Source organism: Diabrotica virgifera, chromosome 5, assembly GCF_917563875.1.
Source record: "Diabrotica virgifera virgifera chromosome 5, PGI_DIABVI_V3a".
Classification (NCBI taxonomy): domain Eukaryota; kingdom Metazoa; phylum Arthropoda; class Insecta; order Coleoptera; family Chrysomelidae; genus Diabrotica; species Diabrotica virgifera.
The window spans coordinates 249878059-249896170 of NC_065447.1; the positions used below are offsets into that span (position 1 = coordinate 249878059).

The window sequence follows — 18112 nt, forward strand, 5'->3', positions numbered from 1 at the left end:
TGGATTTGTACATTAGTTCAAACTAGTATCAACATTTTTTCAAGTCGTAATGTTTTAATTACAGAAGGTCATAAAATATCAAAATAAAGGTACCATTGATATACGCAATAGCATAACAAGTCTGTATTCATATATATGATAACCAATAATACTCGTAGAATATATTTACCTTCGAAATTTTCTGCGAGACGATAAAACAAAACGCGCCTGCCAAACACGTATCATTCGCGCATCTGACACAGAGGTGTGAATACGATAATAAAGAGAGCGACTGAAACAGAGGATGGTCTTGTAGTGCGCTTCCAACTTATATGTGCGCTTCCATATTTGGTTACTTTCCTCTACCTCTCTAAGTTCGGAAAGATTGACACTGATGAATGCCTATACTGAAGACACCCTGACACGGTTACTTGCTGTTACACATTCGATGCTAGAGTGCAACAGATGGATAGTAGAATAGTAGAAAGGAACAGAATGGAAAGAGAGACAGGTGTGAACTTATTGACAGTGAGAGAAATAATTGAGAGAATGATTTTAAATAAATCTGGTTGGACTATTATAGACAACTATAACCGTGCAGTGATCAAAAAGAAAAAAGAGGAAGAAAACAGCTGTACCAACGACAAATCTTCAATTTATAATCTTTAATTAAAATATAACCATTAAACTTATAATCGATATTTTTTTGTAAATAATTAGCTTGTACTTTAAACTCTCTTCTACGCTTTGAAAGAATTAAAAAAAATTATAAACACCGTAGTAATCGTATGTTTATTTTGCTGTTTCATAACTTTTTTGCAAATGGTTGCAAAAAAGTTTTAAAGCATTCATTTTCAAGATATTTGAAATGCACATTTTAGCTATTTTTTAAAATTATAATATAATAAAAACTTTCTGAAAAACGTTAATTTGTTTATAACTATTTTTTTAAAACATTTAAAGATTATGCAAAAAAATAAAAAATTTATATTTTGTCGACAAAATGTTAAATAGGCATCTCATCTTTATAAGATTTCAAAGTTTAATCAGTGTATCATAATTATTTTGGTTATTATTGCGACCATAATTTATTAATTAACAATTGAATTGTGGCTAAAATATTCGTTTAATTTTCACCAGCTTCTGGAACTATAATCTTAACCAAGAAGGCTTTTAAGTCACCAAATTATTTAATTATTGGTAGATAATTACTTATCTAAAACTTTATTTGAAAATTAAAGATTTTGTTGGTAAAACCCGCATTTTCCGAGGAAAACTTTCGTCGGAGCAGATCGGGAGAAACACGTCTCTATGCAGAATTTAATCACAGTGAAATTTTATTTGAGTGTTTTTGTTGTAAAATTAAAATTTTCGGAGTTATAGAGCAATAATTGAAAAAACACGATTTTCGTGCGCCATTTTGTTTATAAAAAAAGTAGCACACTATCTGATATGAGGACTTTGCATACCTATATTATTAATATATAGGATCTTATACCTAATTCGATTCCAGCAATAAAATTGCTGGTAAATAACTTTTCCCAAAAATGGCCTATTCTCCGATAATCAGCCCAGACTACATATAAACATAGATAAGATAAGTTATAGTAAACTATTGATAAATAATATAATATAATATAGTATGTATTATTTTATTTAAAAATCGAAATCCTAGAAATTTCTCACAACCGGCAACGTTGCGTACCATGTGCTCACAGCTACAAGTGGTAGGGACACTGGGGATCCCGATCAACTTCACCTCTTACGTCTCACTGCATGGTAAATAGTATTTCCCCAAACTATGACGTCAATCCAAGATTGGCGTACTCTGTGACCTATAAAATTCTCTTCTAGAATGTTCTCTCGCTGTTCGATGCACAGATTTCCCAATAGTCTGTTTCCGTCGAAATGTCGAGATTTAGGATTTCACGTGTGATCGAGTGCGAAATGTAGGACATGCGCTTGACTCAGCCCGGCAACGATTTAGAATTGGAAAGTTCATTTAATCATTTACGGTTCATTTTAACAAATTATCAGAATCGGGAAGAATTATCATGATATATCAATGTGGTGTTTGTCTGAAACATGAGTCAGTCGGTCTAGTAAGCCTCACAGGACAAGAAAGAGTTCTAGCACTTAAATTACTAGAAAACGATAGAAGATACCTATGTAATACAGCTAATATTTTAGTAGTATTTATAGCAAGTGCGCGATTTTTTAAAAAATATTCAAAAATTTTTGATCTAATAGGAAAGTGTTTGTGTTCTTGTGGTTTTAACTCAAGGTTTCAAGTGCTGCCGAATATTGTGGATTATCAACATCTAACAAGTTTGTATCCATTGTAAGTACCTAGTATTAATTTTTTACATAAGTTTTATAAAACATAGTAAATCAGATTCTACTGTAACTAGTTCCGAAACCTTCTTTTTAGTTCTGGCCCAATTAGTAAAATGAGTCCTCAGTCCCGCCGGCGCTAGGGTATAAGGTGCCGGCCCCGCCTGCAAAACTTATAGGCGCCCTTCGGTTTTTTTATTAATTAGTATTTTGTATAACACCAACAAAAAAAGCTCGTTTTGGCGCTCCTCAAACAGGGGCGCCCGCCTGCAGTGCATCCTTGCAGGCCCGTTATCGCCGGCCCTGACTAGTCTTTTTACATATTGTCATTATTGTCACCTAGACCTAGGAGGAAACTATAGGGTATTTAAGTTGCTAGTAAAACTTTTTTAAAAGATGAGTTAAGAGAGTTGAGTTTCAAGATGATCACTACAAATTTGTTTAATCAGTTGCACACGTTTTTCTGAAAGGACAAACAGTTTTCCACTTTTTTTTGTTATGAGGGTTATTGCAATCTTCCTCAAAGTTTTTGATAAATTCTGGCGATTGATGACCTTGGATATCCAAGGTCCATTGTACAGATTGCCGTGATGGTCGCCAACATTCAAAACGGATAGGCACTATATAAGAAGAAGATGACCTTGGATGTGTATGGTCCTTAATGGTGATAAATTCATTATTCATTCATCAAAGACAGAAATTGAAAGACAAAGAACGTTGGTCTTTTCTTCCTTTCAGTTGATCCTTTCAGAACGTTGCTTATATACCTTCATAGCTATCTTAATACAGGGTGAGTCATGAGGAACTGTACATACTCCTACCTTGTATAGAGTAGAGGGCCCTATGGGGAATAACAAATGACCATTAAAAAGTGTCTGCTCCCATTGTTTAATAATATACAGGGCGAGTTTCGCATTTTGACAGAAATTTGTATTCGTCATAATTTTTGAACGGTCAGATCGATGTGTCTCTTATTTTGGTCAATTATTACACTATTACCACCTAATCAACTGATTTATTCAAACTAGAAAAAAATCAGGTCCGGCTTTAAAAAATTAGTTCGTTTAGGTCTTAGAAAAAATTTCACCCTGTATACGCTTTTTGAAAACTCTAATATTAATTTTACAAATTAGACAAATAGGCAATTAAAATTACATATTTATTTTTTCCCCCACACGATTACTTAATTTTTTATAAAAAAATCAAATTTGCCTATGAATTAAAAATTTGGTAAAGTGAACCATAGATTTAAAAAAAATTAACTTTTATTACAAAAATTAATTTTTTTAAACAAATATTTGATTTATTTTACCACCCAATCAACTGATTTATTCAAACTAGAAAAAATCAGGTCCGGCTTTAAAAATTAATTTGTTTGGGTCTTAGAAAAAATTTCACCCTGTATACGCTTTTTGAAAACTCAAATATGAATTTTACAAATTAGACAAATAGGCAATTAAAATGCCATATTTATTTTTTCCCCACATGATTACTTAATTTTTTATAAAAAAATCAAATTTGACTATAAATAATAATTAAAAGTTTGGTAAAGTAAACCATAGATTTTAAAAAATTTACTTTTATTACAAAAATTAACTTTTTTTGAACAAATATTTAATTTATGTTACCACCCGATCAACTGATTTATTCAAACTAGAAAAAATCAGGCCCGGATTTAAAAAATTATTTCGTTTTGGTCTTAGAAAAAATTTCACCCTGTGTACGCTTTTTGAAAACTCTAATATGAATTTTACAAATTAGACAAATAGGCAAATAAAATGGCATATTTATTTTTTCCCCACACGATTACTTAATTTTTTATTAAATAATCAAATTTGTCAAAATCGGAATTTTTACCTAAAAATGAAAAAAAAAAGATGAAATCACGGTTTAACTCGCTACAACGTTCCATTTAAAATTTTTTTTCTGAAATTTTTACAGCACATATCTCTTACCATTGTGAAGACTATGACAATTGTTGTAGACTTTCAGTCTTGTTCTCGTAAAAGTTATAAATTTTTAAAAATAAAAGGTGCAGCTTCGTGAATTGCAAAGTTAGATCGCAAAAATTAAGTGAAAAAATTTAAAATTTATCTATTTGATCACGTCTATGTTAAACTATAGAGTCCAAAGAGAAGTGTTATGGGGAGTTTTAGATCTAGACGTGTTATAGAAAAAAAGAATGGTGAAACTTTTAATTTTAAGAAAAACGTTTAATGTTTTTTAATTTTCTGGTAAAATTGCGATTTTGACAAATTTGATTTTTTAATAAAAAATTAAGTAATGGTGTGGGGAAAAAATAAATATGCCATTTTAATTGCCTATTTGTCTAATTTGTAAAATTCATATTAGAGTTTTCAAAAAACGTATACAGGGTGAAATTTTTTTAAGACCTAAACGAACTAATTTTTTAAAGCCGGACCTGATTTTTTTCTAGTTTGAATAAATCAGTTGATTGGGTGGTAACATAAATCAAATATTTGTTTAAAAAAATTAATTTTTGTAATAAAAGTTATTTTTTTTAAATCTATGGTTCACTTTACCAAATTTTTAATTCATAGTCAAATTTGATTTTTTTATAAAAAATTAAGTAATCGTGTGGGGAAAAAATAAATATGTCATTTTAATTGCCTATTTGTCTAATTTGTAAAATTAATATTAGAGTTTTTAAAAAGCGTATACAGGGTGAAATTTTTTCTAAGACCCAAACGAACTAATTTTTTAAAGCCGGACCTGATTTTTTTCTAGTTTGAATAAATCAGTTGATTAGGTGGTAATAGTGTAACGATTGACCAAAATAAGAGACACATCGATCTGACCGTTCAAAAATTATGACGAATATAAATTTCTGTCAAAATGCGAAACTCGCCCTGTATATTATTAAACAATGGGAGCAGACACTTTTTAATGGTCATTTGTTATTCCCCATAGGGGCCTCTATACGAGGTAGGAGTATGTACAGTTCCTCATGACTCACCCTGTATATTCTTGTTTCAACACAATACCAATCTCCCAAGTTCTTCAACCATGAAGTTCTTCTTCGTCCTGGACTGCGTTTGCTTGCTATTTTCCCTTGAATAATATTTTGTAGCAACCTATATTTGGGACCTCTCATTACCTACATGTCAGAAATACTCCAGCTTTATCTTTATTGATGCTTTTTATTTGTTTAAATGCTTGTAACTAGCAAACTAGCAAACTAATAAAGATATATTCTTTTTCGGTCGGTTTATATCTTTCGGAAATGCGAATCATCAATCATATAATACCAAGTTTAGACGTTTATAAGCAGACTTAAATAGACGAGGGCATTTAGCACAAAATAAATAAATTTTTAAATACAGCATTTAGAGACTTGAAGTTTATTTCTTGCATTATGTTCAGGATGACGTCAGGAAAAAAGTCTATAGTATTCAAAAATGGGTGGAAATGCATAATTGCACTGTAAAGTGCATAAATTGCATCCAAAATTGCATAAATATAAAAATAAAGTCAAAATCAGTAGGTATATTAAGAAACAAAATTGATTATTTGGGGGTTTTTGGGGTCACTGAATACGATTACGCCATCAGAACTGATTCCCGGATTACCTGGTGCCCAAGGTCACGGCAAGAGACGTCATCTTCTGGAGTTTCGATGGTTTTCGGCATTAAATCGATGCAAACGGATTACTCACGGGCTTTAGGGGTCACTAAGTACATACTAATATGCCATCAGAATTGACCACCGGAGTACCTGGTGCCCAGGGTCGCTACTAAGGCACGTTATCTTCGGGAGTTTCGAAGGATTTCGGCACTAAATTCATGCAACTGAACTATTCGGGGGATTTTGAGGTGGTTAAACACGAATATGCCATCAGAACAGACCTCTGGATCACCTGGCGCCCAAGGTCACTGCAAGAGACGCCATCTTCTGGACCTTCGAGGGCTTTCGGTATTAAATTGCTGCAAACAGATTACTTACGGGTTTTTGGGGTCGCTAAACACGAATATGCCATCAGAATTGAATTCCTGAGTACATTGTGCCCAGGATCGCTACTATAAGGCACGTAATCTTCTGGAGTTTCGACTGTTTTTGGCATTAAATTGATGTAAACGGATTATTCACGGGTTTTTTGGGACCGGTAAAGACGAATATGCCATCAGAACTGAACTCCGGAGTACCTGGTGCCCAGAGTCGCTACTAGGGCACGTCATCTTCTGGGGTTTCGAGGGTTTTCGGCATTTAATTGATGCAAATGGATTACTGGAGTGTTTTCGAGGTACCGTCAGAACCGACACCCTGTGCACCTGGTGCCCAAGATCACTGCAAGAGACTTCATCTTCTGAAGTTTTGAGGGATTTCGACATTAAATTTATGAAAATGGATTACTCGGGGATTTTTAAAGTCGTTAAATACGAACATGCGATCAAAACACACCATTGTCGCACCTTGCAGTGACCTTGGGCACCAGGTTATCCGGTGGTCTGTTCTTATGGCATATTCGTGTTTACCGACTCAAAAACCCCCCGAGTAATCCATTTTTATCAATTTAATGCCAAAATCTCTTAAACTCCATAAGAGGACGCCCCTTGCAGTGAGCTTGGGCTCCAGGTGCACAGAGAGTCGGTTTTGATGGCATATTCGTGTTTAGTGACCTCAAAAACCCGTAAGTAATCCGTTTGCATCAATTTGATACCAAAAGCCCTCGAAACTCCAGAAGAAGACGTCCCTTACAGTGGCCTTGGGCACCAGGTGATCCTAAGGTCTGTCCTGATGGCATCTTCGTGTTAAACCACGTCAAAAACCCCCCGAGTAGTCCAGTTATGTAAATTTAGTGCCGAGATCCCTCGAAACTCCAGACGATGACGTGTCTTTGTAGCGACCCAGGACCAGGTACTCCAGAGGTCAATTTTGATAACATATTCGTATTTAGCGACCCCAAAAACCCGCGAGTAATCTATTTGCATCAATTAAATGCCGAGAATCCCCGCCGAAACCCCAGAAGATGACGTGCATTAGTAGCGACCCTGGGCACCAGGTACCCCAGAGGCCAATTCTGATAGCATATTCGTGTTTAGCGACCTCAAAAATCCGTAAGTACCAGACCAGGTGATCTAAAGGTCTGTTCTGATGGCATATTCGTGTATAACCACCTCAAAAACCCCCCGAATAAATTTAGTGCCGAAATCCCTCGAAAATCCAGAAAATGACGTGCCTTAGTAGCGACCCTGGGCACTAGGTACTTCGGAGGTCAATTCTGATATCATATTGGTATTTACCGACCCCTAAAAGCCGTAAGTAATCCGTTTGCATCGATTTAACTCCGAAAACCATCGAAACTCCGGAAGAATGTGTCTCTTGCCGTGACCTTGGACACCAGGTGATCCGGGGGTCAGTTCTGATGGCGTAATCGTATTCAGTGACCCCAAAACCCCCAAATAATAAATTTCGTTCCTTAGTATACTGATTTTGACTTTATTTTTATATTTATGCAATTTTGGATGCATTTTATGCACTTGTTGTTTGTTTGGGTTTATATGACTGCGGACACTAAATCCATTCGGCAATTTTACTATTTTTTATTTTATTAGTCATTTTTTCGTATCTTATCCTAAAACTAATACTAATATTAATCTCTAATAAACGATTCTACTAATAAATAATTATTTTTATATTTTTTTTAATATATTTTTTTTATTTATTTTTTTTTCTAAATGATGTTCTCAGAGTTCCACAGCAAAAACTGCAACATTCTTCTTTAGCCCTCTACTTAATTCGAAAGCTATTTACTATGGACTGTCCAAAATCGTCATTCATTTTTATCTACATATTTTTTTTATATATTTTTTTAATTATTATATATTTTTTTCTATTATTTTTTTTATATTATTTTTTTTATATTTTTTTGTTTATATTTTTATATATTTTTTCCTTCTTTTTTTTTTAATTTTTTTTTTATTTTTTTTTTATTTTTTTTATTTATATTTTTTTTTCTTTTCTTTTTTCTTTTAACACTTTATTTATGCACTTTTCAGTGCAATTATGCATTTCCACCCATTTTTGAATAGTAGACTTTTTCCCTGACGTCATCCTGAACATAATGCAAAAACTGCAAGTCTCTAGGTGCTGTATTTAAAAATCTATTTGTTCGGGTGTTTTTAGTGCTAAATGCCCTGGTCTAAAAGTAGTACCAGCTATCTAAGAGACTCACTAATCAGCTCAGCGGGGTGCTAACTGTTCGAGATCTGAAATTCCACAAACAAGGGATCTGCCTGTTTAATGAGAAGATCCATTGTTTATGGAATTCCACACATCGAACAATAGCATCCCGCTCAGCTCAATACTAAGGAGTCTCAGATAGCTGGTACGAGTATACAACTTCTGATGTAGATTTTGTATAAGTTGATCGTAGAACCTTTTTAAACATCGTTGACAATCAATTTCCATAAATATTTATGAAACAAATCAATTTATTTTAGGTACTGATGCTCGCAGCACCAATAGAAGCTTACCAACAGTGTTACCCAAAAATACAACACCCTCAGTACTTTTTATTATACGAAATAGCCAACAACGAGGACTACCCTTCAACCATGCATTACCCAGGTTTTCCACCGTTGTCTAGAGAACAGCAATACGAAGACGAACCATTCAAAGGTGAACCATTCAAAGGCGAACCATTCAGAGAAGAACCATTCAAAGACGATCCATTTAACCCTTCAAACTTAGACTATGCGACGACTTTCCCACCTGTTACAGTTGAAGAACAGTTTCAAAAGCAATATTACGAATTTCCCTGGCAGACTCAACCCATGCATTCGGTTGTTCCTCAGCCTTTACCAGAAATACCTCAACCTTTGGATCCTTGCATAGAACCCTGTACGGATGACTATAATTGCAAGTGTGACAGCTGTCAAAATAAATATGGAAGTCTGCCGATACTGCTACAAGGTAAAATTATGTTTTTTTGTCATGTTGTGCTTCTTCTAGGGAAAGGAGTGGTAGGAAAGAATCTAGCTCTTTATCGTGCTATGTTCTCACCTCCCATTTCTTGTTGAATTTCTTTATTGGTCTTCATTTTTATTTCTCCGTCGCTTCTTGTTTTTGGTCCCAATATTGATCTCAATATTTTTCTTTCTACTATTCTTAGATCTTCTTCATCTTTTTTTGACAGTCGTGGTTTCCATTTCATACGTGATAACTGTGTCTTATACATTCTGATTTATGTTTGTCTGCTGACGTTTCTGGATCTGAGTTTTTGCTTATTCCTTCTGGATTATCACATGTCTTCTCTCTTTGTTGCTTTTTCCTATTGTTACTCTTAGGTAGCAGGTAGTTGAACTGGGTTACTTCTTCAAATTTACATTTTCTCGTTATTATTAGTCCCCTTCCAGCTTTCCCGTCCAGTTTCATGTATTTTGTTTTGTTTTCATTAATTATATATCCCACCTTTTTTGCTTCTACATCCATGTTGTTTATGGCATTTATTAAGTCTTGTCTTTTCTTTGCTACAACTGTTAAATCATTCGCGTAGGCATAAGCGATAATTTGTGTTACATTCAGTATTATATCCTTTCCGTTTAGTTTTGCATCTCTCAAGAGATGCTCCAAAACTAGGTTAAAGAAGGTGGGAGAGATGGGTCTCCTTGCTTCACATCTCTAATGATATTAACTTCGTCTAAAATTTTATTTTTGCTTTGGAGTTCTGCAGGCAGATCTGCTGTAGTTTTATCAGTTTGTTTGGGATTCCTATTTGCTTTATTGCTCTTCCCATTTGGGTTCTATTTATGGAGTCAAAGGCACTTCTGAAGTGAATAAAAGTTATACATATGTAGGTTTGTATATATATTCCCTGCATTTTTGTATTATTTGTTCTACTGTGTAATGCGTTTATCGTTGATCTTCCTATACGGAAACCGTTCTGATATCTTCTATTATATTATAGGTATCGAACAAAAAGCCTTTGGAGAAAAATCCGAACCAGAGCCATCAACATCTAGTCATTCTCACACTCCCAGGCGAATCCTAACCTGCGAATACTGCAAGAAGACGTTCACACACAAAGGAGACTTCAAGAAGCATCTGAGAAAGCACACCAAAGAAAAGCCCTATTCGTGTCGGTACTGCAATAAGTGTTTCGGCAACACCTCGAACCTCCTCAGACATCAAAAACTGCACACGGGAGAAAAGCCTTTTGCGTGTGAACATTGTGATAAGAGATTTAGCAGAAAAGATAAGTTGGATTGCCATAGGAGGAGCAGGACTTGCCAGGAAGCTAGTACTTCCAGAAGTTATCTGGAATAGCTCGAGATCTATCCTTTTTTTTGTGAGATTTTTATATAGTTTTTTATCGTACTTTTAGGTTAAGAATGCAATGACTTCGAATAGTGATATGTCATTTGTAATTAAAGATCTGTAATCACCGTCCTTAGTAATAATTTAAATATTTTAAATACATATTTTTCTGGAATTCGACAAGTTATTTGATATAATACTCTATGAGGTAAACTCATATTTGTAGCCATTATTTCTCAAAAAAAGTACCCTTCGAAGGCCCTTATTTCACCATGAAGAATATGTCTAGTAGCGCTCCTCTGGACTTAGTCGTTCGAATCCTCTTTTTTTTAACGAAGACGTTACACTGTCGGTTCAGTATTACCAAGTCTATCTGCCGTCCAATTCCTGGTTGTACCAACAAATCTTAAGCTCCAGCTTAGCCGCTAAACTTAGCTATCAGCTTATAGATAGGACCGCTTAAGTCTTACTTACGTTACACCATAATTTTCGATTATTTTCTAAGCACGTCTTAACTGAGACGAAGTTTAAGATGCAATCCACATGGCAATCTGAAAAGTAATCTAAGACTCAATAGTGCAACGTGTATGTTTCGTAAGCTGAGCTTAAGGCACGCCTTAAGCTAAAAATCTGTTGGTACAACCAGGCATAAACGGTATATGAGGCATAGCTGATAAATCCTTAAAGACGTACAGCTAGCTGATTCTGCTTTGTTTCTTAAACAATCGCAAAAAGTGAAAAGGGAACATCCATAAATTACGTCGTAAAAATTTTGGAGTTTTTATTACCCTTCCCCCTTCCGTCGTAAAGCGTCGTTTACAGTTGACCCCCCCTCATACCGACGTCGCAATTGCAATTCATGACCCCCCCCCTTTTTAGAGATTTTTTTTTAAATTCAATGTTATTTCTGGATTTTTTAAAGTTAGCTCTTCAAGTTTATTTACGAATGTATCCAAATCAGTATTACTATGTAGCTCATTAATATCCGCCTACTTTTTTCTCTCAATTCACTGTACAACTAATAATTAGCTTTATTGGGACAAAAGAAAACACTTTTATCGGAGTTCCTATGCTTTCTTAACTGCATCATATAAATCTTAATATTTATTTTGTTTTGATTCCAATGCTATTTCTTTTATTAAGTATAAATATATACAATGTACTAACTAAATAGAATAGAATATTTTATTTCTATTCATTCTTGTAGAATTGTCTCACACAGAGTATTTAGTAAATAAGTGAACAGTTTAATATTTATTCCTTCCAGACGTTGTTCTGAAAAGAAGCGTTTGTGTAAAAACATAGAACAATGTTTTATTGTTTGTGAGTCTGTATAAAACTGCTAGCAATATTATTAAGGCTGTGAGTGATAAAAACAAAATGAAAAGTATGCGATAAAAGTAATATACCTACTAATTTTTTTAAAAATTCTAAAATAGGATATATTTTTTATATTCTTGAACTTCAAACGACGTCGGATGTGGACTCATGGCCCCCTCCCCCCTGTCGTATACCGTCGTAATAAGCAAAGTCCCCCCTCCCCCTTTTCAACGACGTAGTTTATGGATGTTCTCAAACATCATTAATTTTTTTACTTAGAACGTTTCTTATACATGTTATGGTTGGTTGCACAAACAAATTTTAAGCTTCAGCTTAGCTAAGCTCAGCTTATGGATAGGGCCGTTTTAAATCTCGCGTTTACGTTTACGTTGAACCAAAATTTTCGATTCTTATCTATGCAATGGCAACATGGCAATCCATTGTGGCAAGCTGAAAATTGATCTAAGACTCAATAGTGCAACGCGTATGTTTCGTAAGGTGAGCTTAAGGCACGTTTTAAGCTTAAGATCTGTTCTAGTGCAGTCATTGAAGCGTAAAATAGGTTTTTACCTCCGAAATGTTTTACTATAAACCGATTTACATGAAATTTTGGAATTATGCTTATCTTACCCTTAACTTCAAAAGTGATATTGATCTAAACTCCGTTTTTTATTTTTAGGGGGTGAAAACAACCCCTTAATGGGAAAATTGACATTGAGCCATTTTATCGCCAGAAAACGTGTTTAATAATAAATAGTGACATTGTGATGTGTTTTCTAACATAATACCCTCATGTTTCATCCCCTTGAAAACCGTACAACCCTTGCAAACAACCCCTAAATCGAAAAAATTTACAAAAAATTAATTTAGTATGACTAATAATAATAAGTATAGATTTAAATATAGAGTAAATAATATTTTACGTTCTCTATCTTAACTATTTAATTGTTAACCCCTTTCAACCCCTAAAATCAACCCCTCGATTAAAAATTGTATAAAAAAATTTCTTTTGATAAACTAAAAAGGATTTAAATATCGTTCCACGTTCTCGAAAAAGCTATGCTGGAAAATCATATGCTCAAGTTCTTTAACCCTTATAACTACCCCTAAATTAAAACTTGAAAATGTATGATTATACATTATTAGTTTTTGGACCATAACTACTTCAATTTTGAAGCTATCACAACTTATAAACAACCATTTTGAAGGTAATTAAAAGAGCTACAACTTTTTTCATTATAATATGTAGTGAAAAACCTTTTATTTTGAAACGGTGAAGGGTCAAAGGGCTCGAGAGAGACTGTGGTTGCGCTACCGCGCGCTCTATAATCAGTCATATCTTCGTCAATTTTTGTGTGATAGAAAAAACAAACAAACCAAAATTTTGGTCAAAAAGAAACCTATTTTTTTTATTATTGCACTTTTTGGCGTATCTTTCATTATTTTTGAGATATTATGAAAAGAAGGTAGTTATTTTAAAAATACTAAAATATTTTTTTCTTAAAATCGTGATTTTTCCAAAAAATATGTATTCCAAAGCAGCGAAACTGCTAGAATCCATCAAACTCTTTATATTAAAGTTGATTCTAGATGGAATAAGATTAATTTTAATTTTGGTGGAAATGGCACTTATGAAATCCATTGATTTAAAAAAAAAACATTAGATATTCCTTTTTTTTCATTACAGCTCACTTATTTTACCTACAAAATACTTTTAACAGTGCCCCTTTTTAAAGCTTATTTTAAGCACTATAAAATCCTTTCTAATTAGCATGCATAAAATTTATTCGCTCTCCGCTAGATGGCATTGAATACATCGATAAAATTTCACACAAAATAAAAAACGGCTTTGATCCTTAATATCTCTCTTAATATTGCACTTAGGGCACTCTTAAAAAAAACAATTTGTTCATTTTTTTACCTGCTACAATTTTGTTCAGTATAATATTATCGTTAAAATGCATATTTTTGGAGATATTTGCAAAAAAACTGTTGAAAATTGTGAGAAAATTCCGAATTTTCAATTGCCAATAACTTAAAAAGTATTAGATTTTTGAAAAAACTTTATACAACGTTTTTTGCTTAAAATTAGGTCTTCTATCGATATCTGATGTTATTTTGAAAAAAATAAATTCCACCACCGAAAAGGGGTGGCAACCACCCCCAGGGTGAAAACGGAGTTCGGGTCAATATCACTTTTGAAGCTAAGGGTAGGATAAGCCTAATTCCAAAATTTCATGTAAATCGGTTCATTGTAAAAATTTTCTGAGCTAAAAAGCTTCAATGACTGTACTATTCGTGCAACCAGAATCTTTAAAAACCCGTATAAAATTTTAAATGTCAGTGTACATTGAATGAACACAAACAAATATACGAAGAGAAGTTGCCTAGTAGTCCAGGGCGCATCTGTTTTGAGATGGACGTTGAGAGGTGACTCAAATTTTTTTGCAGAAATTGCTTGAAAATAAATCAAATAATAATATTTGAGTTATCCTCCCTCTCAAAAAGGTCCGGAACATTGTTTAAATAATCAAAATGTCAAAAATTGAAGGAAAAATTCGATTTTTTTCTTCGTTTTTTGATTATAACTTTAAAAGTATTCATTTCCGAGAAAAGTTGTACTGACATAAAAGTTGCGTAATTAAATTTCCTACAATATAGAATTGGTTAAAAATTTAAAAAATAGTCACTCTAGTTGCAAAATAGCAATTAATTGCAAAAAAAACATACAAAAACAAGTATTCGCATTTTACGTTTTTCAACCATTTATGCTACACTTAGGACCTTCATATTTCACCCAAAAAAACTTTATGATACATTAAAACAATACTGTAAATTTAATTAAGATCGGTTCAACAGATTTTCCAAAATAAATTTTGCAATCCAGCTTTCGCAAAAAAATTCATTTTTTCAAAATGTTACAGGACTGAAAATAAAGCAGGTAGCAAGTTGAATTTCTTTTTGCTTATAGAAGTGTACTGTACCTTTCATTTGCAATTTGCAAAATTAAAATCGATTAGTTACCACGGCGTCAGGAAATTTTTTAAATAAACATTAATTTTTGGTGCTACGCGCAGGACAGCGGTGTTGGATTCACACAAGTTGATTTCCACCAAAATTTCTTCCGATCTTTATTTACTATATTATTTTCTTACTCTATATTTTGTTGTATTTTAATATTTTAATTCCACAAAAATCAAACTAATTTTATTATTGTTTATGAAATATTGTTGAAACAATTGCATATGCTTAAAAATAAAAACTTTTATTCTCTAAGTTAAAATATATGAACAAAGAAAGTTTTTGCTAATAAAAGTGTTATTTTAAAGGATAGAGTATGTGTTTTTATTTTGCAATAAACAAATGTATTTATTTATAACGAAATGTAATAAAAATTAAAATGTATCAATCATTATTAAAGGTCATTGGAATGCCCAATCAGAGCAAACTATCCGCTGTCCTGCGCGTAGCACCAATAAATAATATTTATTTAAAAAAATTCCTGACGCGGTGGTGTTAATCGATTTTAATTTTGCAAAATTGCAAATGAAAGGTACAATACAGTATATGCAAAAAAAATTCAACTTGCTATCTGCTTTATTTTCAGTCCTGTAACATTTTGAAAAAATGAATTTTTTTTGCGAAAGCTGGATTGCAAAATTTATTTTGCAAAATCTATTGAACCGATCTTAATGAAATTTACAGTAATGTTTTACTGTATCATAAAGTTTTTCTGGGTGAAAATATGAAGGTCCTAAGTTTAGCATAAATGGTTGAAAAACGTAAAATGCGAATACTTGTTTTTGTATGGTTTTTTCGCAATTATTGCTATTTTGCAACAAGGGTGACTATTTTTTTTAATTTTTAACTATTTCTATGTTGTAGGAAATTTAATTAGGCAACTTTTATGTTAGTACAACTTTTCTCGAAAATGAATACTTTTAAAGTTATAATCAAAAAACGAAGAAAAAAATCGAATTTTTCCTTAATTTTTTGACATTTTGATTATTTAAACAATGTTCCGGACCTTTTTGAGAGGGAGGATAACCCAAATATTATTATTTGATTTATTTTCAAGCAATTTCTGCAAAAAAATTTGTGTCACCTCTCAACGTCCAAATGTACTAATATTTTTACAGATGGGCCCTGGTCTATAGGTATATTAAGAAGAAGAAAACTGTTTAAAAGCAGATACAACATGAATAATTATTAAAATAAACCAAATATAAAAAAAGGATTCTTCCTAAAGCATTTTCTGCTAGAAAATTTGTGGCTCCAAACAATAGTGCCTTTTTGGTATATTCTAAGGTAATATAGTTAAACGTTGCTGAATTTATTAGCCTACAGATTTTGTAATAAACCCTTTCTACTAAACAAGCTGTTAAATTTCCTGCGTAATTAAAGTCTGAGACTTCTCTGACGAATCCCCTTCTTAATGACATCTTCCAGGATATACAACATAGTACCAAAAGTTCCAAATTATATAATTAAATATTCCCATGTAATAATCACTTGCATTCGTTTATAAGTTCCTCTTATGATGATAAGTTAGTGATCTCATTTTATGGTAGTTCTGAGATTAAAAATAAATTCTTTATGTATTCTAGTAATATGTTATTTTACGTACGTAAATTTAAAATAATTAATTTTTATTATAAAATTGTTCGTTTTATTATAAAAAATATTTTTAGATATTACGTGTACTGTATGGCTGTTATTTTCCGTAGGTCTGTTATTAACCTTTATTTGATTTTTAAATAGATATTTTTAAATACCTAGTATTTATTTTGTATATATTTATAAATAAAGTTTTTATTAGTACCTAAACGTTATTCATTTTATTTAAGTTAGACCTGACAAAGGCTTTCGATCGCATTCAAGTCGAAGACGTCTTACATTTACTGTATAGAAGAAACATACCAATCAATATTATACAAACCATCGAAAACATCTATTTTCATAATCGAATACAGGCAAAGATAAATGGAAAACTAACACAGTTTATACCAGTACAAAGCGGAGTCAGACAAGGTGACTCATTAAGCCCACTGCTCTTTAATATAATAATGGACGAAATAATAGAAGCAGTACGTAAGGTCATGGTTACAGAATGGCGAATAAAGAAATCCAAATATTATGTTATGCAGACGACGCCGCAATAATCGCCGAAACAGAAGACGATCTCGAAAGATTAACACACATCTTCAATAGGTACAACAGCCAAGAAATACAATATGATAATATCAGCAGGAAAAACCAAATGTATGACAATATCTAAATACCCACTACGATGTAAAATCGAAATTGATGGGAAAATAATAAAGCAGGAAGTAAGGTTTAGATATCTGGGAATAGATATAACCAGTTACGGAGATGTTGAAGAGGAAGTACAACAAAGCTTAAAAGCAAGTAAAGCGGCGGGATCTCTTAATGACACAATCTGGAAGAACAAACACCTAAGACAAGACACAAAAGCAAGAATCTATAAAGCAGCAATTAGACTTATATTGACATACACGGCGGAGACAAGACCTGACACATTTAAAACGAGACGACTACTAGAAACAACAGAGATGAAAATACTCCGACGAATATCAGGGAAAATCTGTTGGATAGGGAGAGAAGCGAAAACATAAGAAGATCATGCAATGTAGAAGACATAAATGGATGGGTGACAAAACGGAAACAGAAGTAGAACGAACACATTAGTAGAATGGCAGAGGATAGGATAGTACGAATAGCACGAGATAAGTCACCAAATGGACAAAGAAGTATTGGCAGACCAAGAAAAAGTTGGTGCGTTAACTTAAACAATTTAGTAGGCTAATATTAAAGAAGAAACAGGCTTTAAAGCCTACATACAAGAAGGAAGAAGAAGAAGAAGAAGATTTAAGTTATCTTTGATAATCTGTGAATTTGAATGCCTGGTTCTAGATCTAGATACGATGGCCTATTTTTAGTAAAGAGATTAGAGAAGTGATCATCATAATTTTTCTAGCGTAACTGGTGATACTATATCCTCTTTATTTTTCTAGGCAAGCAATAGCACTAGAATCGAACCCAGCCTGTGACACATGCACACCGATTAGAAAATGTCATTCTCCCTGGAAGCCGTCTTTTATGAACCGGTATTACTGCAGCCACTTGGCGTATTCATATTGTACCTACATCTTCCATTCCTTTATAAAATCAATTTCAGAAT

At 32.9% G+C, this 18112-nt stretch overlaps 1 protein-coding gene across 1 annotated transcript; it reads left to right on the forward strand.

Annotated features, from left to right (window-relative positions):
* Positions 1–1878: 1878 nt before the first annotated feature.
* On the forward strand, positions 1879–16731 carry LOC126884811 (zinc finger protein 41 homolog). The gene is made up of 3 exons (XM_050651055.1): positions 1879–2320; positions 8775–9246; positions 10241–16731. Exons 2-3 carry the CDS (start codon positions 8781–8783, stop codon positions 10597–10599), a joined length of 825 nt encoding a protein of 274 aa, XP_050507012.1. The 5' UTR covers positions 1879–2320; positions 8775–8780; the 3' UTR covers positions 10600–16731.
* The last annotated feature ends 1381 nt before the right edge of the window (positions 16732–18112 follow it).

What these genes read in the sequence shown, in the direction of transcription:
- LOC126884811 (XM_050651055.1), top strand. Translation starts at nt 8,781, where the DNA reads ATGCTCGCAGCACCAATAGAAGCTTACCAACAGTGTTACCCAAAAATA. An exon ending in TCTGCCGATACTGCTACAAG is followed by an intron (nt 9,247 to 10,240) that starts GTAAAATTATGT and finishes ATTATATTATAG; the next exon opens with GTATCGAACAAAAAGCCTTT.